At 43.0% G+C, this 22,802-nt stretch overlaps 1 protein-coding gene across 3 annotated transcripts; it reads left to right on the plus strand.

Moving 5' to 3' along the window:
- Positions 1-880: 880 nt before the first annotated feature.
- On the plus strand, positions 881-19,020 carry TMEM218 (transmembrane protein 218). Of its 3 annotated transcripts, none has more exons than XM_081171894.1 (6): positions 881-968; positions 1,777-2,065; positions 2,982-3,054; positions 5,035-5,145; positions 7,466-7,568; positions 18,769-19,020. In XM_081171894.1, the coding sequence occupies exons 4-6, from the start codon at positions 5,036-5,038 to the stop codon at positions 18,919-18,921; spliced, it is 366 nt and encodes a 121-aa protein (XP_081028020.1). In that variant the 5' UTR covers positions 881-968; positions 1,777-2,065; positions 2,982-3,054; position 5,035; the 3' UTR covers positions 18,922-19,020. The 3 variants fall into 3 exon arrangements, with proteins under 3 accessions (XP_081028020.1, XP_081028021.1, XP_081028019.1); XM_081171895.1 differs by having other exon boundaries at positions 883-1,140; positions 1,777-2,104; XM_081171893.1 differs by having other exon boundaries at positions 884-1,140.
- The last annotated feature ends 3,782 nt before the right edge of the window (positions 19,021-22,802 follow it).

Here is a 22,802-nt window from a genome sequence, read left to right on the forward strand (position 1 = left end):
GGGCAGAATTGAGCACTTTCAATGCTTTTCACTTTTCATATTTGTGGATCTGCGCTACGCCCTCAGTACTGTATTGGGCTTTGGTACAATAGGAACATTTAAAAAAATAATAATAAGAATGATAACCCCCTATTTCAGTGTCACACATATACAAATATGCAAAAAAAGAAAAGGCACAAGAAAGAGAAAATACATATAACCAAGAAAATAACTAGAAAGTATTTTGTCTCTTTTCATATTTAGTTATTTATATTTATACCTCTATAAAATACTATTCAAAATAAAGAGGAGAAATGAAAGATAATGAAAGATATAAGAAAAAACAATAAAGAGAAAATAAAGAAGTAGGAGAAAAAGATCCAAAGTGAAAATTTTAAAAGTAGACAAGCTCTCACACATTTTATTGTCAGTGATCTTGGGCACCATGGGGAAAGGCGGAGTTAAACCCTCATTGTAAAAATGGGTCACAAATTCGGAATAACTTTGCTACTTTCTTGCGGAAGGGCTTCTCGTTATCCTTATTTTTAGCTCATCCCCAGCGCTAGCTAATTTGACAGTTTTGGGGAAAAACCCGGCATCTATTTAAATGCAATTAACATGCCCTTGGACAGCGGAGCGGCAGTCTGATTCTGCGCGACTCACGTCGAGAGCGACGGCTCTTGTTCCGACGGGGGAGGCCGGCGGGCAGAAGGCGAGAAGCCGATTGGTTCAGAGCGCGCTCCCCTTCGTCCCCTGAGCCAATCAGCCGGCGCATTCCCGAAAAGCCGCGGCGCCCTCTGGCAGAGGGCTTCGGGTTGCCCATGGTAACCTCCAATCCGGTCTGGAAAGCGGGATGAAACGAAAGTGGTCATTGGCTCCGCCGGGCGGGGTTGACTACAATCTTCTCTGGGATTGGTTAAGGTGGTTGAGGCGAGGATTGAAACCTTCCACGGAGGGGCCTTCACCGCCTGTGCGGGGCTTGCCCGCAGGTAGGGCGAGGGGCAGGCGCAGCTTTGGGCTCCGCTCTGTGAGGGCGATACCCCCGGGTCTGTTACAGCGGCAAAGCTTTGGTTTCCAAAGGGCTTCAATCTCGCACTTCCTCTCACACAACAGCCCTGCGAGGTTGGGCTCACCTTGTTGTGCCAGGCAGGGATTCAACAGGTGAAGCTTTATGGCCTCTCCCTGTTGGGAGAAGCTGCATCTGTCTAACACGCCCCCCCCCAACTTTCCTCTTTCACACAACTGTTAAAAGCATAGAAGCGCTGAATAGTTATTTATTTTACACTCTCCTCCCCCTCTCTCCTCCCTCCCCATCACTTCTTGGCCTGACCTACTTTGCAGGGTTGTTGTGAGGCCTGTTAATTGCTGGGAGGGGGGGGTAGTATGTTAATATTATTTTATTAACTTATTTTATTATTTATTATCAGTATTTATTATTTTATTAACTGCTGAAATGATTATTTTATTAATTCTATTATTGTTTATTTTATCATTTTTTTATTAACTGCTAAAATGATTTTTGTTATTTTGTTATTAGTTATTTCATCATTTATTTTATTAACTGCTAAAATGACTGGTTTATTAATTGTTATTTTAGAATTATTTATTTTATCATTATTAACGGCTAAAATGATTATCTTATTAATTGTTATTTATTTTAACATTTATTTTATTAACTGCTAACTGATTATTTTATTACTGTTTATTTTATCATTTATTATTTTATTATCTGCTGAAATGATTATTTTATTAATAACTGTTCCGTCGTATCGTTATGCTTTTTTATTATTATTACAGTGGAACCTTGGTTTTCGAACGTCTCCATTGACAAACGTTTCGGAACTCGGAACGCCGAAAACCAGGAAGTAACTGCTTCCGTTTTCGAACACACCTCAGAAGTCGAACTCCCGAGGCGGGTTCCGTATTGAGTTTTTCGTATTAATTTTTCCGTTTTGAGGCTTCCATACTGCGTTTTCAGTTTTCGAACGTTTCGGAAATTGGACAGTCTTCTGGAACGGATTACGTTCATAAGCCAAAGCATGTTCTTAATGTTGTACACCGACCTGGGATCTTCTGATAAAAGGCGGTAATGAATGGAATAAATAAAAATATAACTCAAATGAGGGTATGTGAACTATTGTGTTCTGCCCTGAGCTTGGAGATCCTTGGGGGGGGGTACTTTATTTATCTTTTACCCTGCACTTCCACTTCCCTGGAAGCCCCCAGAATAGCTTATGGATCAAGACAATCCCTGCCCTCAGGCTCAGATGTTGTGCTGGTCCCGAGGGTTAACCGTGCGGCGAGGTACGAGTCCGGTCCGAGGTCAAGGGAGCGGTATGGAGGCTGTCTGTCAAAGCTGAAGCTGGGTCCAAGGCAGGGAGTCGGGTGAGGCCAGGAGCTCCGACAGAAGAGCAGGACAGGGTGCAGGCAGGAACAGGCTACCAACAATGTTGCTCCCGCAACCTGGGACTGGGGCTGGCTGGCTTTTATCTGCCCCGAGGCATAGGGCGGCCCCGATCCACAGGTGACTCACCTCTCCTGGCCTGGAGGCGAGCACTCCTCCTGCGAGAACTTAGTTCCCTCCGCCTCTCTGCCCTGAGCCTCTGCAGCTCAGGAGAGGCTGGAGGGTTACCGGACCCAGAGGCAACTTCACCTTTCCCTGACAGGGCTGAGAGTGGAGCACCTGCAGGCAATGGGTCCTCCATCATCTCAGGAGCCAGAGCAGACTCAGCTGATGCCTGTACCTGAGGGTCCAGCACAGGTGAGGACCCTTCAGGCTCAAGCCCCAGCCCTGGATCAGCTGGTTCCGGAGGCGGGGACTTCTGTGCTGGGATTCCTCAGGTTCAGCCTCCGAGTCCAAATCCCAGGCCATCACAGATGTGTTATAAAAGGAAAAGGGAAAGTTCATGCTCTTGGTTACAAGTTCTTCTAGTGATCAGGTGGGATGGAAACATAACACAGCAAAAGGGAGAAAGCTTAATCTGTTGCATTTCTGCTCCTAGTTTGTGATGCTGCTTTGAAAGGCGCAAGAGGCCCCACCAGAAGGAGGAAAAAGCAGTGTTCACTTACTGTGAAGTAAGTCTGTAATATTTCTATTTTGCAAGTTGGGAACTGAGAACCTAAGATCAGACCTTCATCTCATCCAGGATCCTGTTTCATACAGTGTCCAACCACAAGTTGGGCATAAAGACAATGCAATGTTTTCATCCATGAGTTCTCTTAAGGGAGTTTCACATTTTATGGGGCAGCAATCATGTTTGACTGTGGCCAGTGACCTACATTTTTGGTTCAATATCCATTATTTTTGATCATTTTTTAAACCCATGTCTAGGGTTGCCATATGTTCCTCCTTTAAAATTTTGTCCCTTCTGCTAGACATTTTTACCAGCTTCCAGATGGGCAGTAAAGACTTATTTCTTTCAGTTTGCTTTTTTTCCTAAACAAGCCCTGGGTTCCTGTTGATCTTTTTACCAGTACAGTGGTACCTACAGACGCTTCAGGTTACAGACTCCACTAACCCAGAAATAGTACCTCGGGTTAAGAACTTTGCTTCAGGATGAGAACAGAAATCTTGTGGCGGCAGCGCAGCGGCAGTGGGAGGCCCCATTAGCTAAAGTGGTGCTTCAGGTTAAGAACAGTTTCAGGTTAAGAACGGAGCTCCGGAACGAATTAAGTACTTAACCCGAGGTACCACTGTAATTGAATGGCCGTACTGGTATCTGAATGGCATGTTCATGGCTTTCCCTAATTGGTTTAAATTACATTATGCTGGGTGATACTGTTTTTATGGTTATTTATGGTTCATGTTGTTTTTAAAATAGAATTTTACATATAATATATTCAAAAGTCATACAATTCAAAGAAATTCAAAATGTACACTACTTGGACACACTGCATTGAAACATCGGTAGTATTATCTTGTTGCATGTAATTGTAATGATACACCATCCTTATATATTTTTTTCAGGGGACACTGATGGTTCTTAAGATAATTTTTGTAATTTTTAAATTTCGATTCATAAGGCGTATTTAAAATCTATTTTGGGAACTGCCTTGCAACGTTATTTCCCCCTAAAAGATGGATTCTGAATATTGTAAATTAGCAACCTCGTACTCGGTGTTGTTCAAGAATTCTAAGAAACCAAAGAATCAGTGCAGTTTTGAAAGGTTCTCTCTGCCAGCTTGATTCAAAAAGCCACCAAACGGTATGAAAATTTATATGAAAATTTACCCCCTGATCTCAAGAGCCATCAAGCAATATTGGGTTGCAATATCTTAAAGAGGTTAGGGTGGATAAAAATTAATGATTTAAAAAAATATTAATAATGGTTTTTTGATTTAAATCAGATTTTTTTGATTTAAATCGGATTTTTAAAATAAAATGCTTTTGGAGGAAAAATCTTTCTAAAGATAGTTTTCTATTTAAGTTACATTATAGTCCAAAGGCTATTCATCAGGAAATAACATTTGTTTTAATTTTTTCATGTGTGCTAAAACTCTGTTGTTGTTTTTTTAAAATCATTTAACCACATCAGTTAGCAAACATGGATACATATGCTATAATGTTATTGTTTTAGTTAAGTAAATTGTTATTAGGGAAATGATTATTTTTCTCCTTTCAATAAAGTACAGCAGAAAAGTTGTTCAAATATAAACAATTTCATAATTAACTATGTATTTCTAATAGTATAACCAAATCAGTAATTTTTGATATAACTGTAAAAACTACTCTGAAAATTTATTATTCCAAAAATGAAACCTTCATATGGCTGTAAATATTAAGATTATACCAGCAAGAATGAGTCTTTCTGTAAAAAAAAGATTTAAATCAAGTCTTACTGACTAGTGAATTAAATCAAGTCTGACTAGTGATTTAAATCGATTTGATTTAAATGAAATCCACCCTGTAAGAGGTGTTGAAATGCACAGCTTCCACAGATACCAAACCCCCAGGAAGGGATGGGAAAGGTGGTGCTATGCTAACAAAAAGTTCTATGCTAACAAAAAGGTGGTGCTATGCTAACAGAAAGTTCAGCAATGCTTCTTTCTTTGCAGGATGCCTGGCACAATTCTTGGAGTTGGGCCAGGAGTATTTATCTTAGCGCTGCTCTGGGTACTGACCTTGCTGCTCTGCGTGTTGTTATCCAGAGCTTCTGGACTCGCTAGGTAAGGTGCCATCTCCTGCTGGGAAAGTAATTGGAGAGGAAACTGCTAACCACATGGATTTCAGGCAAATATTTCAGCCATTCCTCCTCAGAAGAAGGTTGGGTTCCATCATTTAATTAATTACATGTTGCTTCCCCACCTTTCACTCCAGGGAGCTCAAGGTGTGGTGATTTTTAGTGCTTTGTCACAAGAGACCCTTGATTGATTTTTGGAGGGGACAGAAAAGATATCAGAGGTGCTAACCAGCCTATTACTAATCTATTCTGAATTATTATTTTTCTGCATGTGTTTTTTTAGAGTGAAGCAACTATGTTTAGAGGGGAAGAGAATACTGCGGATAATTGGGGTTTTTAAAATAAAAGAACCCGGGGCAGCAATGTTTAGACGATGTTTTTTAAAATAAAAATTGATCAATTGAAAAGGTGCACCAATTCGTCACAGCTAATCTTTTAAAAATGCAGGTGCTAATGGAAACTGCAGATAGCAAGTACCAGCTTAGAAAAAACTTTCCTTATCTTTCTCACAGAGGAGTGAATGCCTTTTCTAGGGTGATGCCCGTGATGATGTCATGTAAAACAGGAGCACCCTTTTTTCCTTCAGAACTATTGTTTTTCTGAAGTTGCAAGTTTTATTTAATCAATTAATCCGCTGAAACTTGTATAATTAACCAGCCAAGATTTATTTAATTGGAGAGCAGCCTTTAAAAAAACAAAACCCCAAGTATTCAAAATGTGGATTGTGAAATTGTTTGAAAAGTATAATAGACTCATTAAATCCCCTGCCACCACCAAAACAGAATGAAAGACTTCTCCATGTTCTATCCAATTATTCTCAGGGAAGACTTGGGATATTTAATATCTTCCTTTTTACTGCATAATCTTTCATTTGTAAAATCAAATATTCATAGCATTTTTAATGAGGAAGGGTTACCTGATCATTTTGCTTGTGTACTTGGCTTTCTTTTCTTACTTATGATTTGATAAATTTGTGAGTCTTTGCTTGTCTAATTCATCTCCAGCTATTGGCTAGGTACCCAAATTTTGGTATGGCTAGGGTGTCTATTTCTTCAGCAGCTGGGAAGACCCAATATCAGGGAGGGAACCATCTTGTATCCTATGCCCCCCCCCCCCACAGGAGCCATATGATTGTCACCTTATGTCTCTGCCCACCCCCCTTTTTAAAAAAATGTAAACAACATTTTATGATTTTATCTTTGCAGTGGACATTATTGTCAATTTTTTTGCTGTTGTTCTTATTTGGCACAGTCTATAAGTAATAAACAATGTCAAAGGAAAATTGGCAGCCACATATCCTCTACCTAATCTAATAAGTGCATCTTTTAGCTTCTCAAGACATGGTGTATATTGGCAGTTATTGCACAGCCTTTTTCTATTTTTTAAAAAAAGGAAAGGAAGCTGGCATCAAAAGGATGTGGGTTGCAGAATACACTTTTTCCAGAACTGGCCATATCCTTCCGAGGATCCTTCCTGTAGTGTAGTGAGGTAGAATCCAGTCCTGGTAAATTCATAGTGTACTTTTCACTGGCGTCATTGCATTGATTCTTGAAAATTGCACCCTAAAGTTACAGTCATTAAACACTTTGGGCTGTATCCAATGTAGCACTAAGTTGCTCATTCCATTAGCAAAGATTTACACTTGTGCAGAATCGGACTTCCTGCCCGCCCCAACCCAAAATCTGTTATTGGGGTTCCCTCAATCCTCTAGACAGATTTGGAGAGGGAAGGGGGGTGGAGTTCTGTTGTGCAAACATAAATCCTTGCACTAATGAAATGGGTGCATTGAATGCCACTCTTTGCTACAGATTCGTCCATTTGGGGCTGCTCTGGGAGGTTCTATTGTCCACTGTGATGCAAGGGAGAGCTGAGGTGCATGCAAACAGCAGAAGATGCTAGCCTACTGGAAGCCAAATCCTGTGCAGGTCTTCACACCTGGATGCCTGGCATAGTCTGTTAAATTTCCTGAGTCAGTGGGAGAGAAGGCAGCCATAGCTCCCTTCTACCTGTTCTCACCACTTTCACCATCTAGATTCCTGGGTTCTTGCTTGCTGGTAGCAGACAAGGGAATGAGCGGATTCTATGACCAGGAAGGTAAAGGGTGGGAACTACCCTGGTTGCTTTCTGCTCTGCCCTATTGGGGCCTTTAAAGGAGTGTGTGCCTGGGTGTGTGCCCATGGAGCAACTCTATGCAGGTTTATTTAAATCTTCTACTAAGAAAGTGTGGCTAGGATTAGCAGTGATTCCTGTGGTTTCTCCTCTCTCTCTCTCTCTCTCTCTCTCTCTCTCTCTCTCTCTCTCTCCAGGTTCTCTGTCATTGTGGTTTTCTTAGCTGCTGTGATCATCACGTTGGTTCTGTTGCTTTTCCCTCGTGCCAGCGAGTTGCCTGCACCGGCTACAGAAATTAAGGTAAAGTTATTGAGAAGCTCGCCCTCCACAAATCTGTAGCATTTCATACTAACGGTTTCAAATACGTGCTGTTTATAAGCCAACACAGATTTCAAGAGGGCCAAGTTCTAGCACCAAGTATAGTCCCAGTGAATTTGCATCAGTACAAGCGGATGGCTAATTGAACATTTCCCAAGGGAAAGCAAATGCCACCAGGTTGAGTGAGTCATCGTTGGGAAAGGGAGAAGAGAAGTCAGCATGCTGCCACGAAAGGGCTGCTAGATGACTAAGGCCACGATTGGTATTTGGGAGTCAGGTGTTCAGGCTGAGAGTAGGCACCTATGTAGTTATTTGACTTATTAATCTCATGCTACCTTGAAGGTCTCCAGTCAGCTTACATTTAAATGTTGTTGTTTAGTCGTTTAGTCATGTCTGACTCTTCGTGACCCCATGGACCAGAGCACGCCAGGCACTCCTGTCTTCCACTGCCTTCCACAGTTTGGTTAAACTCATTCTGGTAGCTTCGAGAACAGTATCCAACCATATCGTCCCTTCTCCTTGTGCCCTCCATCTTTCCCAACATCAGGGTCTTTTCCAGGGAGTGTTCTCTTCTCATGAGGTGGCCAAAGTATTGGAGCCTCAGTTTCCAGTGAGCACTCAGGGCTGATTTCCTTCAGAATGGAGAGGTTTGATCTTCTTGCAGTCCATGGGACTCTCAAGAGTCTCCTCCTGCACCATAATTCAAAAGCATCAATTCTTCGGCGATCAGCCTTCTTTATGGTCCAGCTCTCACTTCCATACATCACTACTGGGAAAACCATAGCTTTAACTATACGGACCTTTGTTGGCAAGGTGATGTCTCTGCTTTTTAAGATGCTGTCTAGGTTTGTCATTGCTTTTCTCCCAAGAAGCAGGCGTCTTTTAATTTCGTGGCTGCTGTCACCATCTGCAGTGATCATGGAGCCCAAGAAAGTAAAATCTCTCACTGCCTCCATTTCTTCCCCTTCTATTTGCCAGGAGGTGATGGGACCAGTGGCCATGATCTTCGTTTTTTTTTGATGTTGAGCTTCAGACCATATTTTGCGCTCTCCTTTTTCACCCTCATTAAAAGCTTCTTTAATTCCTCCTCACTTTCTGCCATCAAGGTTGTGTCATCTGCATATCTGAGGTTGTTAATATTTCTTCGGCAATCTTAATTCCGGCTAGAGATTCATCCAGCCCAGCCTTTTGCATGATGAACTCTGCATATAAGTTAAATAAGCAGGGAGACAATAGACAGCCTTGTTGTACTCCTTTCCCAATTTTGAACCAGTCAGTTGTTCCATATCCAGTTCTAACTGTAGCTTCTTGTCCCACATAGCGATTTCTCAGGAGCCAGATGAGGTGATGCATTATACCATAGCAAGGGGGGGGGGAATAATATAAAACATTAAATGAGGAATAATATAAAACATTAAATGTTTTCATTCAATAACCAAAAACAGCCCCACCACTCCATGAGCCATAGGAAGGTGGGGAATGGGAAGCCTTTCACTAGTACTGAAAGGATGTAAGGGAAGGTGCTAGATGGAACTCAGCGGGGAGAGCATTCCACAGATGAGGAGCCACGACTGAAAAGACTCCCTTCTCATCACGCTCTGTATCATCCCTCAGAAAAGGGACCGGAGGGCCTCAGATGATGTGTCAGTGGACTGAAGGCAAGCTTAGAGGTCAGGTGGAGCCAGTAAGTTTGGAAGTGAAGAGAACCAGCTGGCATGCCTTAGTAGCTAATTGTCCAGACGGAGCAAAGTCAGCAGGATTCATTCATTCACTCATTCAGAAATTTATAGCCCTGCTTTTTGAGGAACTTTCTTCCCAGAGCAGCTTACAGTCTCTAGTAAAAACCAGCTCCACCCGATAAACAATAAACCCACCATAAAAAAGTGAAATACTGAAATGGAAGACAATACAGATGGGGCCTGTGAATACAGTTTTCTTGTCAACCATTAAAAACAAAAGAAAGTCTTGAGGGTGGGGTGGTGGTGGTTGGTGTTTAATTACATCTCTCAAACAGTCTGATTTAGCAGCAGGTTCTCTGTCCCTTTGACCCTTCCCATTCCCAAAGCCAACAAACAAACAAACAAAACCGCTTTCATTTGAAAAGTGGCTATGTGTGTGTGTGTGTGTGTGTAACTTGAGGATACTCTCTAGCTGAAATGGGGCCTTCCTCTTCAAGACAAGGAAGGTTGCGATTTGAGTGCCCTGCTTTCAAATACAGGCCTTTCTGAAGGCCTTTGTATCGCCTCGGCGTTACCTGACTCCCCAGGCCAGGAGAATACTGTATTGGAAACAAAATGACATATAACCATACCGATACATTAATACAAATCATCATGAATGCACAATGAAGACTTCTGGAGAGCCCCTTGATCTCTTCATTTGATTGATGGCATTAGGTAGGTAGGAAGGGGAAAGAACAAAACCATTTCAGATGTTGGTTCATGCAGCCCCCAGCCCCCCCCCCCATCATGCAGGCAGGCTTATTTGCAGACGCTGCGGACTGCACATCTTTGTCCATACATGGAAATTTGTGTGTGCCCCTGCAGACATTTTTATTTGGTACATCCTGGCACAAGGAAGGTACGTCAGGTGCATATGGATCACGTGGTCATGGCCTTGGATGCCTCCTTAGAGATGGGTGCAGGAGTGCCCTTGCTTCAGCAGTTCACTATGTTAAGGCCCTACATGCCAGAGAAATGTGAACCGGGCCTCTTCAGGGTTTGCATCTCCCAAACAAGAAAGATGGCTTCCCATTGCAATCTCCCATTAGCTGGAGATTGAGGGAGGTTGCAGTGCCAATATAAGAGCCATAATTACCATTAGGTGTAATGGAGATAAATGAAGGACAATCAAAATGCATTCAACTAATGTTTCATAGAAAATATTGCAGTGTGGGTGCGCATCATAATGTACCTCTAAAAGACAATGGTGTTATGTGTGATATAGTGATACACAGAAGGAAAAATCAATCTGTATAAAAAGCATTGTGGTTTGTCCGTCTACACTCTGCTTCCTTTTACCCAGCTGAAAGAGTAAGATCTCTAGATAGTGGGAGGGGTTATAGTTCAGGTGCAGGGCATGTCCTTTGCATGCAGAAGGTTCCTGGTTCAATTGCTGGTATCTCCAGTGTAGGGAAGGAATGGTAGCTTAGTAGTAAAGCACATGCAGAAATGGGTTTTGGATCCTTATTCAAGCCAAGAACTGCATTACCCCAATGGGAAGCTGTCAATGACTTTCCAGAACCTGGCAGGGCAAGAGCCAAGAGTTTGTACAATCCCACACCTTTAGTGCACGCAGAACCGCAAAAAGCAAGGCCTAGGTGCTGGAATGAGGGAGAAAGAGCAGGAGAGCATTTCTTTGCTACGCGCTGAGAAAGGGATTCCATTTCTCAGTGTGTAGCATAGAAGCAAAACAGTCTGCTTGCAAGGAAAGAGAGTGATTCCTTTCTCTTCATGCAGCATAGGAATGCTGCCATCTGCCCATGGAGAAAAGGAGTTCCTTCCTTGCTGTGAAGCACAAAAAGGAGAGCAGTTGGTGGGGAAGGTTTCATGGACCAGACCTAGGTTCAATCCATGGCATCTCTAGGTAAAAACAGTTCGGATGATGAGCAGGTAATGAAACGGACCCTGCCCAAGATCCTGAAGAGTACCAGTCAGAGGAGGGCAAATAGTCTGATCTGGTGTAAGGCAGCACCTTAAGTTTCTGCAATCCGCTTGATGTCGGAGGACTCTTAATTCCAAAGTAGGGAGTGAATTTTTTGTCTAGACAGTCCACGATTGAATCTTTGTTGGGGGCAAGTGGGATCTGACTGAAGCTAATTTTGTCTTCAGACATTGGAGTGGAGAACTTTATTTTTTTTAAAGAGTTTGAGCTAGGAAGATGACCCTGGAATGGAATGTTTGCATTATTTACCCAAGTCACCCTATTAGGTACATTATAGCAGCCTGAGGGGAAATGCTTTTACACTGAGGTCTGTTTGCAAAGTGAATCTGTTTCCACTCTGGGTCATTTGCAAGAGAAATAGGTTGCTTCACTAGAAGGTGCATAGAAGTTGCCTGGCTTTGCATTCATCATCACATGGGCATACTTGCCTGTAACCAGGTTTATTGCATATTAGCAGGAAACTCTGGTTGCGACTGCTTTTTAAAATATTGTGGAAGCTATCTGGTACCTCTTTCTGCTCCTTTTTCATTTTTCTGATATCCATCAGTAGTTGGAAGAAGATGGATCAGGATCAACTGGTAGATCTCTTGAGTAACTTGCAGCAGATCAGCAGGGATTTCCAATTCCTAGTGGAAGTCAACAATAGAGAAAACAAAAAAAGCTGTTTTTAGTTCCTAAATTAGGAAATCAAGTATGTGCACACATGGGAGAGAAATGGAAGGGATCTGTCTGAGAGTTCCTGGGCTGAATATTCAGCCCGTCACTTTGCATGTAGCAGGAAACAAGCCCAGAAGCCACAGTTAAACTATACCTTGGCTTACAAATCCCAGTTTGTACAGAAGCCAGCTTTAAGCCATTGCTGTGTAGCTTGGCTTCTTAGAAAGCCATTGACCATATTTTCGTGGTTTGCATGTAACAGGAAACTATGGTTAACCGTGGCTTCCTGGTGTGTTTCCCTGCTTGTCGGAAGGGACTGCATGTGACTGCAAGGAGCTCATGCATATCCCAGCTTATTAAACAAGGGTTTGATCATTTATACACGGTCCAGCTTTCCCTCTATGTGTTCCACTTGTTTTCCTGACAGCTCCTCGCATAGCTGTTTTAACTCCTGCTCCACCACATCTCATTGCAGAGAAAAGTTCTAAGATTAGAGCAAAGGTTCATCTAATCCAATGTCCTGTTCCCCACAGTGGCTTTGGAAAGCCCAGAAGCAGAGCATAAAGACAATAGCCCTCCCTACTCTTCCCCCCCCCCACCCCAAATGGTAATCAGTGGCACATGGCCTCTGAACACAGGTGTTTAATTTAGTCATCATGGCTAAATCAATGGATGTGTCCTATGTACATTTGTTTCATCCTCTCTTAAAAGCCATTTAAGCCAGTTGTTCTCGCCATAAGATAAAAAGAGCCCTGCTGGGTCAGGCCAAAGACTCACCTAGCCCAGCACTCAGCCAGGTGCCTTTGGGTAGCCCACAAGGAAGACACGAACACAACAGAACCCTCCCAGCTTGTGGTTCCCAGCAGCTGGTATTCAAAGGCATCCTGCATCAACATAGCTAGGGGCATGTATGTGTGAATTAGAGCTACTACTTCTCTACCTATCAAATCTTATCCAAGCTTCCATTAATGGTTGCCTTTGCTCTTAACTGAAATTGGCTTAATACCTATGTTCTGACTAAGAAACCTGCATAGGTTGAAAGCTTTCCACTGTGACCCCATGGTCACCAATGCCACATTCCTTATTATTCCTACCTCTTCTGCCTGATTATCGTGCTCTGATATTACTGCGTCCTACCTGTTTCCCTCCAACAGTCTCCAGCAGCCAGTGGAGCTTACTTGGGGTGATCCCCTGCCCAAGAAGTTACTTTCCCCTTCTATTTTTGTTCCACCTGTAACAACAAGACGGTTTTGATTTCTGTTGTTGCTTAATTTTAATGTATTGATGGTTAGTTCTGGCTCTTTGTCTGCTAGGTCTTTGATGTTAATTTCAGCCTGGCAATTATGTTTTAATGATGGATTGTTGTTAAATTTGTGCCTGTGTTTTCATTTTTGGAAAGCCCTTCAAGCACCTCCATTGAAAGGGAAAAGCATGGTATAAATCTTTGTTACTTGTAAGTCACTTTGCAAGGATTTGTAGCCTGGAAGGTGGAACGATAAATGCTGGAGTGAGATGCATAAATCTGTGCTGCTACATGCTACAAGCAGAAGGCAAAACTATTTGATCCAAAGAGTTACTAGATTCTTCTCCATGTCCTCTTTTTCAGAAGCCCTGAACCCTCAACCCATTTCTCTACATTGCCCTAAATTTAAAGAGAGAAAGAGAAAAGTTATTCACGGTGGAGTTTTTTGTTGCTTCAGAGTTAAATCTTTTGATTTAACAGACTGACAGTCTGTTAAGAAGACTTCTGTATAAATGGCTGGCAATGAAGATGCGGATTTTAATTGTGATGATCACATCATCTTTGATCCTGGAAGCTCTTTTTTAATTATCTTGGTGCTGACACTTGGCTGCTATTAGAGTGCTTATCCCACCTCCGGGTGCCCTTTCTCCAGAGGCAACTGTAATCCTACCCGCTTTCCCCCCAAACCCCCACTTTCACTAGCACAGCTGCTGCCTCCAGCAGATTTCACCGATAATCAAATGTTCCTTCTCAAGGCTTTCCCCTGCTGCAAGATTAACAACCTCCCCCCCACCCCCGGTCTGAATTTCCATTACCAGCAGTTTGGCTCCCTCATGGATCAGCTTCGGAGGAAATTCTCCCTCTTCCCAAAGGTTTCCTGGTCCTAATTATTTAAACTCCACATTCATTACATAGTCCTTCTCCTGTCTTCATCTCCTAGAGACACTGGGAATGTTTTGAGCTCTCTGGCGCAAAGGCTCCTTCCTGACTGCATTCCTCTACAAGGCCCCGCTGCCGCCACACTCCAACAGCAGGGGAAATCACCTACACTTACTTAGGACAGCTGTATCTTTCTTTCTTCTTCTGAAGAACTTTATTGACTGCAATTTCAGTTTATAGCACATGCGCCCTTGTTACAAAGAATTAAAGCATCATTTCTCGGACCCCAAAGCGTCTGTTGGGGGTGGAATTGCATTTTCCCTTGCCAACTGGGTCACTGCAATTTGGAGTACTGCCCAGAATGTGATTACATGGGAAAATAGGGATTTGCCCTGTACTGAGTCAGACCACTGGTCCTTCAAGCAAGTTACTGTCAACATGGACTGGCAGTGGCTCCCCAGGGTTCCAGATGGTCCTACCTGGAGATGCCTGAGATTCAACTTGGGCCTTTCTGCATGCAGAGCATGTAATGTAATGTGCCACTCTGCCACAGCAAGAGTGTCATGGACACCTGTGAAGTAGTGTCTGTGCTTCTAGGACAAGGACAGAATACAACTTCTCCCATCTCCTTAGCTGCAAGGAGATTTATGCTAGGTACTATAAATGTGACAAATCCAGACTTTGCCTTGATTGCGCTCCCCCACCCCCTGATGTGCTCTTGGATGCATGCCGCATGATATTTGCAAAAGAAAGGAAGACAGAGTGAGTGTTGCACAGCTTCCTCATATACACACAGCAAAGTTTTCCCTCCTCCCCACTCCATTCCAGAGAGCAACTAGAGATAGTAGAATTGCTAATTTCTCACTCAAGGGTAGGCAGAAGGTAGACCAGTGCCCACTTTTTGGACCACTGAACAGTGCCTGGTAGGTCCACTTGGTTGCTTGGAATTCCTGCAAAGAATGCTGACCTCGGTGTCTCATGGTCTGAACCAGCAAGCCACTACCTATGCTGGTTTGCAGTCCTGTACATGCACTTTTGCTTAACACTGATGATGGTGGTGGTGATTTTATACCTCGCCCATCTGGCTGGGTTCCCCCAGCCACTCTGGGCGGCTCACAGCATATCTAAAAACATAATAAAAACACCAAACGTTAAAAACCTCCCAATACAGGGCTGCCTTCAGATGTCTTCTAAAAGTTGTGTAGTTCTTTATCTCCTTGACATCTCAAGGGAGGGCGTCACTTCTGAGAAGACCCTCTGCCTGGTTCCCTGTAACTTTGCTTCTTGCAGTAATAATTAATAATGGCAGAACTCAGGGCACCCTTGATCCAGATCTGCCTTGTGTCCTGTAGGAGCAGACTGCTGGTGGCATAGGAGCTAAGTAAGGCACCAAGAAGTGCCTGTTGGAGACTGGTTCAATATGAGACATCCTAGCTTCTTAAGAGCTGGGAAAGGTGCTATGGGTTTGAGACCTCTAGGAGCCAATGGGGGCTGCAGCAGAGGAGTTCAGCAGGTAACAAGTCTATGTTGGAAATGAACAGGAGTCTGCTGTACATATGGAGCTGGCAACAAGTGATATCACAAGTATGTTCTGGCCTTGGTGACGGAGGTGGTGCAAAAAGGCAAGGAGAAGCAATGAAGAAAGAGCAGTGGATCCAGCAAAGAAGGCTGCATGGCCTAAGAAGTGGAGCAGCCAATGCCCTGTTCAGGCATTCAGCTAATGCCCTGTTTCATGGAAATATTTCTACCTAGCAGGTGTCAGCAAGGGCCAGTCGGCTGCTCTGAGTGTAGAGTCTTGCAAAGTAGTACCGTATTGGCCTGAATATAAGCCACACCCGAATATAAGCCGCTCCCTTAAAATTCCGCAGGCACTCAGACCCGTTCCATTTTACCGTATGTCGGTTTCAGCAGCGATAAAAGCCCATTTTTGTAAGGTTGTGAATTTAAGTCACACTTCAACTTTTCATGGTCAGAGTTTGGAAAAAAAGTGAGGCTTGTATTTAGGCCAGTACGGTATTCCTTCTACGGTTTTGGAACCCATTACTAGGTTAAGCCTGGTGTCAAAGCAAATCTGTCCCTGTATATCTGAAATTTCAGTCCTGGCCATATTTCAGCTACCACTCTCTACCCTCCATATTGTTCTTTTCCTCTATAGAATCACAGCAGGATCAGGAGAAACTGTGGAAGCTGGACTTAGCAGTGCAGTCTCTCTTTGAGAGACACTCCTGCACCGCAAAAGAGTCCATTCCGAGGATCTCTAGGACTCACCTCGGCAGCAGCCCAGCACAATATGGTATCAATAATACATGCCCTGAGCTTTCGGCACCCAAAGCCTGCTAATTGGCTAATTAAAAAGTGCAGTGTGTTGAGCGAGCAAACATGTCACCCACAGGAGACTTGTTCTGTAGCGGAGCTGAGGTCAAACTTGTGTTAATGCTGTTTCATGAAACTCACCTTTCCTGTAAGCAGAGTGTAGAGCAGTCCCAGGAGCTGGGAAGAGGGTGTGGGAACCCGTCTCTTACTGATGGGGTGGGGTGCCTCACTACCAAACTCTTCTTTCTATTATATTTTTTCCCCAGGCTGTTCAGGGGTTCTTATATGGCAGCCTTAACCTCACTCCTCCTCTCTTGTCCTAGCATGCATCTCTGCTTATATTTGTAGGGCAAACTGTCCGCTTTAACTTAACCGGAGTTGAGTTTTCACTGCAAGGGCAGGGGGGCAACTGTGGGGCAGGCAGAGCACAAGCCAGCCGGACCCATGGCTTCTTGCAAATAATTCAAGCCTTAACGAGCATGGAAGGAAAACTCAGAGACTTTTAATTTGTGCATTTATTCATTCCAGAAGCTTTTTTTTACTGTAAACAAGAATTGAAGTCACTCTTGCGTGAGAATATATTTGATACGAAATACAGTTTGTTGAATTTGGTGGGATAAGTCCTCTGACCGGAGGCCAAAGCTACAGTATATGCTGCTGATTCTTTTTGTTGCTGTGGTTTCTCTTTAACTCTTTCTTGATTTTTTATCCTGACATTGAATTTCACCTATCGTCTCCTTCTTGAAGTTGGCAAGGCATTGCAATGTTTGGCTTCTGGTTGTTACAGTTTTAGCATATGGCTCTCGGGATAGCTCATAATGAAATACAATCAACAATGAAATCAATGCAAGACAGGAAAATTCAAATTGACTATAAAACAGCCAACAACAGAGCAGTACCTAAAAATATACATACAATGGTGGCCAAAATTGTGGGAACCTTTTGGAAAAAGTGTTTTTTTGAGGTTTGATGGCTTATAACACCACTTTGTTTTGGAGTAATACCATAAAATTATATATCACTGGAAAGATAATTTAATAAAGAATGTAATGCAACAAAGTTTATTTAATTATCTGTATTCTGTCAAAAGTTATAGCCAAATTACCAGAAAAAGGAAGCACAACTTGCTTAAGTTGATATGAGTAGCTTTCCTTCATTTGAATGTAGCCAATGAGCATGAGTGTTAAAGAGCCAGTCTTCAAACCTCAGAAATACTCTTTCCCCAAAACGTTTCCACAATTTTGTCCACTAGTGTAGGACTTTAAAAGATGGGTCTTTGTATGGCCCTGAAAAGATACCAGATTAGGAGCCAAGCAAGCCTTCTTAGGGAGAGACTTCCATGAGCAGAAACACTCCATCACCAATGAAGAAACCCTTTCCTCAGTTTCCTGCCTCGCCTCTCACAATAAGGCCTCCTAGTGGAGAGCCTCTGTCAGTGAGCTTGGCGCACAAAAAGGTTGATGTTCAGGTCTTTCCGCAGTGTTTGCTCACCCAGGCAGAGGGAACAAGGGAGGAGATGCAGCAGCCATTCTATCTGGCAGTGGCTGTGTGGCAGGCAAGGAAAGAGGTGTGCAGGACACTTCATTGGCGCTCCTGAGAGACCCTCAATGCTTGGCTCCTCTCGTTGAACTGTTTCCCATTCCAGCTGCTCAGTGTAAGAGCTTTGTAACAAATAATTATTTCCCGAGTTTGCTTTCCCTGCTCCAAATACACTTTCCTTTTGCGTTGTGTTTTTTTAGATGGTAACCCTGAGCGCAGGAGATTTGTCTTGCTTTTAAAAGCACACCTTTTATTTAAGAGGGCCTTCTCAGTAGTGGCGCCCGCCCTGTGGAACACCCTACCATCAGATGTCAAGGAAATAAACAACTATCTGAGTTTTAGCAGACATCTGAAGGCAGCCCTGTTTAGGGAAGTTTTTAATGCTTGACGTTTTATCATGTTTTTAATATTCTGTTGGGAGTTCTCCAGAGTGGCTGCGGAAAACCAGCCAGATGGGTGGGGAGTAGATAAATGATGATGATGATGATGATGATGAAATGGAACCATCTAATTGCACATCTATGCAGCATTTTTCAAATTGGGCCTTGTGTGCCTTTAATGCAACCCTTCACTGCCTTCATACAGCAACAACTTCAGCCTGTCTGGCCTTGATCTGATCTCCAGCCAGCCATATTATCTTAGAATTACAGAGTTGGAAATAAACAACTGTCTGACTTTTAGAAGACATCTGAAGACAGCCCTGTTTAGGGAAGTTTTTAATGTTTGATTCTATTTTTAATATTCTGTTGGGAGCCGCTCAGAGTGGGAAACCCAACCAGATGGGTGGGGTATAAATAAATTATTATTATTATTCAAAGGAGAAGAAAAACAAGTAAGTCTTCTGTCATTGATATGCTCAGCTGTCACTTGTGCAATTTGTCTTCTCAGATTGTCGACACCTTCTTTATCGGCCGCTTCGTCCTGCTGTCCCTTCTCTGTGTGGTTTCCGTTGGGTGCCTCTTCATGGTTTTGGTTCACTATGTACTGCAACCAGTGTATGCCAAGCCCTTGAGAACCCCTTCTGTTTGCAAAGGAGTATAGGTTGGCTGTATTGATTCTGGTCCATGTCAACTATAGTATTAGTAGCTGCTTTTTTAACTAGGACAACTTATTAAATAAAGAGACATTTTTTCACATTAATTTCCGATTTGACTTTTAACCAGTTTCTGTTTCCCTCTATGCTGTAGTCAAAGAAACTATGCCTGTGTATTTCTTTGTGGTAACTTCTGTATTTAGTGGTTTTAATTTAATGGATCCCCAAGGGCTTATTTATTGTCTCCCCCCTCCTTCCTGACACAGGTGAGAGATGCTAATGAGTCCCTCTGAGAAGTGGCTGGGCTGAGTTGTTCCAGGAGGACAAAAAGGAAACAGATCATTTTTCTTAGTCACCAAATTATTGTTGTCCACCCCTTAAAAAAAAAAGTACAGAGAAGCCCATATATGATTTAATGCCTCTCTTGGGGCTGAACCTCATGGTGCATTTAAAAAAACAAAAACCTGAGCTGGGAGTCATTTCACATCTGCCTGCAGACACAGAAAGGGGGAAACGTAATGTCTGAATGGATGAGTTGGAGATCTTGTTTATGCTCACACAAAGCCCGGAGTTTCAAATTGATTTCATGGGTCACATAATTATATTACTCTTTATTACTTGCATATTTTAAAAATCCCACACATGATGGGGATTACAATTAGAATCCATGCCCAGGACTGCTTAGGGTGCCAAATCATATTTTGTGTATAAATTCTCTCTGTTCTTAAGTGGTGGTTCTCAGAACTAGATATCCTTGGATGCCACGCGGTTTGCAAAGATCTCCTTTGCCAAATAGATGGTTGGTTCTGACCAGTGCTCCCCCCCCCAAAAAAAAAATGTTTAGGGGTACTCACATTTTGACTCATTTTATAGTTCAAATTGGGAAAAATAAATACAGTAAATGGACAAAAGTACAAAGATTCACAAAAATGTTTAGGGGTATGCGTCCCCACAGAAAAAAGCTCTGGTTCTGATATTAACATATACCCTCATGACAACTTCGCTCTGTGGAACTGGCTGTGTTAGAGGTACCACATAATATTTGGTTTGCATTTGTATGAAATAGATCTTTTAGTGTGCCAGCCCCTGTGGAACTCCCTGCCTATTGACATTAGGCAAGTACTGTCACTGTTCTCTTTTCGGTGCCCGCTTAATGCATTTTTGTTCAGGCAAGCCTGCCCAGATATGTAGAATACTGACATGTGTTTTAATCTGTTTTTAGTCTATCATTTTTTTAAAAAAAATGCTTTAAATAGTTTTTTTTTTTTAAAAAAAGGTTTGTGTCAATAGTTTTATTAGTTTATTCTTTGTATAAACTGGTTTGAAGATTTTTACAATCAAGCTTTGTTAATGAAAATAATCAGATGGCAGATGGTCCTGTGTTCAAACTCTGGCATCTCCAGTACAGATAGAAATTCAGACAGCAGTTGATGGGAAAGAAACAAAATGGACACCAGGCTTCCAGGACCATAATTCTGCACCTAGTATCATATTTTATATTTGCCTTGTGCAATTGCAGAAGTGCGTTGTGGAATGCACGTAACCCAGATTTGGAACTGGCGAACCATAGTAGGGTCCGTATCCTTTACACACACACGCACGCACACACACACACACACACACACACACACACACACAGACATTTGAGGCTAGTAGTTCTATAGTTCTATAACTTCTGGATATTAAACAGACTCATTGCTTCAACTTATCGTCTTAGTTCTTGCTCCACCACCTTCCTCAGGCCATTCTAATTTTCCTTGGACTAAGATCTCGCATTTTTTCTGGCACTAGCTGCAGAATAATTTTCATTTGGCCTAAAAAATTAAACTTGAAATGGGAGAAGAGCCCCCTTTTTCTCCTAACGAAAGAGCTATGTGAGATGGCAAAGGGCTCTTTCTAACAAGAGTGTAGATACATTTTCTAACTTCATTAAAGGTGCTTGCCCCGGGAGTGGATTTTTATTTTTTTAATGCACCTTAGAATAATTCTAAAATAGCTGAACCTCATTTTTAACAAGAGAAATAAGTAGAAAAGTAATTGGCCAGCTAAGGAATACTTTAAAACCCAGCAAATAGCAGGGAGAGCTTCCTGAAATAGATTGCCAGTGTTTCCATATCACATATTAATTGGCAACAGCCCATTTGGAAACCCGTAAAAAGCTGGGGAGGTGGCAAGAAATTGCAAAATACAAAGTTGCCAGTTCTCTTGATTTCATCTTTTGCAGGAAGCAGGGGAATCTTATAGGCAGAAATCACAATCCTCACGATGATAAAGTAATAAGGCTAAGATTTCATTTCTGCAGAGGCTGAAAAGTATGAGCTTGGCCCCTAAATGGGGGGGGGGGGAGCAGCAAATAACCCATATTAATAAAAGTACATTAGTATTAATTCAGTACCAAGGCAAGTGCAATTTAAGTTAATTTAAATCCATGGTTTGTATGCAACTAAGCTCTCAATGAACCAAAGCAAGCAATGCCCATTGATTTCAGTGGACCCACTCTGAATATGACTAACCCTGGATACTACCCAATATATTTAACCGTGCCTATTTCGGCAGGCGATCAAGTAACGTACAGAATTTGGGTGTCATTGACAACTACTAGCTTAGATGGTTTCAAAACAGGGTAGGTAAATCAATAGGCAATAGGTTGGCCCATATTGTGTGGTTATTTCAGGGGAAGCTAATATGGTACCCTCTGGATGTTGGACTCCAGTGCCCATCAGCACCCCACCAATGTGGCCAGGGCTCAGGAATGATGGGAGTTACAGTCCAACAACTTCCAGAGGGCACAACATTTGTAATCCATGGAGCATTGGACTAGGCTAGGTAAGATCCAGGCTCACATCTGCACTCAGGAAACTCGCCGGGTGACTTGGGCAGCCACTATCTCAGGGGTCCCCAAAATAAGGCCCGAGGGACTCGTATATCCAGCCTGTGGCGACGCCTGCTGCCGCTGCCCACACTTACCGGCAGTGCGCTGCGCAGCTGCCCACTTCAGGGTTGGAGGAGCACGGGAAATAGCTTGCACACATGTGCAAGCGCTTTTTTCAGTGCACATCCAGGTTGGAGGAGGCCCGTGCACATGCGCACAAGCTATTTCCGGTGCTCCTCCAACCTGGAAGTGTGCCAGAAATAGCGTGTGCGCACGCGTATGGGCACGCGCTCCCCCGCACTCCGGCCCGCCGCGCAATCAGCACTGGAGACACCGGCCCGAGGTGTGGTAAGTTTGCTGACCCCTGCACTATCACCTAACCTAACCTGCTTTTGAATATTGATTCAGCCCCCCTCCCACGTGTTGCAACTGCACAAGCAAGCCACCATTTTAAATTTCCCACAATGCCCCAGAGAAGCACATGGAGGGCATTGTGGGAAACAAAAGAGTGCCAGGCCAACCTAACTGCTGCCAGACAAGGCTAGTTCCCGAGAGAAAACTGTATCCCTTCTGTTCTGCCCACAGGATGTCAAAAGGGGAAAGGGTCAAGGGTCTACCATTCCTCAGGCCCCCTGCTTTTTTAAGTCGCCCAGTTCTTCCTAAGTTTAATAAAAGTTGCAGCCTATTTGCATGGCAACCAAGCCCAAGAGTCAGCTCCCCTTGCTTCCTTCCCGTTGGAGAGAATCGCATATAGTTCTCGTCCAGGCCCTGGGAGACTTAATTAAATGTGTTAATTCTGCAGCCTCCTGCTGTAATTTGTCAAGTAGGTCTGTTTTAAGTCTCACAACCCTAAGGTCAGAGATGGAGTGTCCAGGGAGATGGAAATGCTCCATTGCTTCAGTTCTCCATGTTTCTGTCTGAAATGTCTGATCTGTTTGTCTTTATTTTTTCACAGAGGGACCAGCCTCCTTGACCAATGTAAAGTACACAGTGTTCTCAGTTATACATAGGAATTAG

The sequence above is a fragment of the Podarcis bocagei genome, assembly GCF_964188305.1.
Source record: "Podarcis bocagei genome assembly, chromosome: 15".
NCBI classification, from domain to species: domain Eukaryota; kingdom Metazoa; phylum Chordata; class Lepidosauria; order Squamata; family Lacertidae; genus Podarcis; species Podarcis bocagei.

Coding starts and splice junctions, on each gene's coding strand:
- TMEM218 (XM_081171894.1), top strand. CDS start 5,036: ATGCCTGGCACAATTCTTGGAGTTGGGCCAGGAGTATTTATCTTAGCG. Junction 5,146..7,465: donor AGAGCTTCTGGACTCGCTAG/GTAAGGTGCCAT, acceptor CTCTCTCTCCAG/GTTCTCTGTCATTGTGGTTT. Junction 7,569..18,768: donor CACCGGCTACAGAAATTAAG/GTAAAGTTATTG, acceptor TTGTCTTCTCAG/ATTGTCGACACCTTCTTTAT.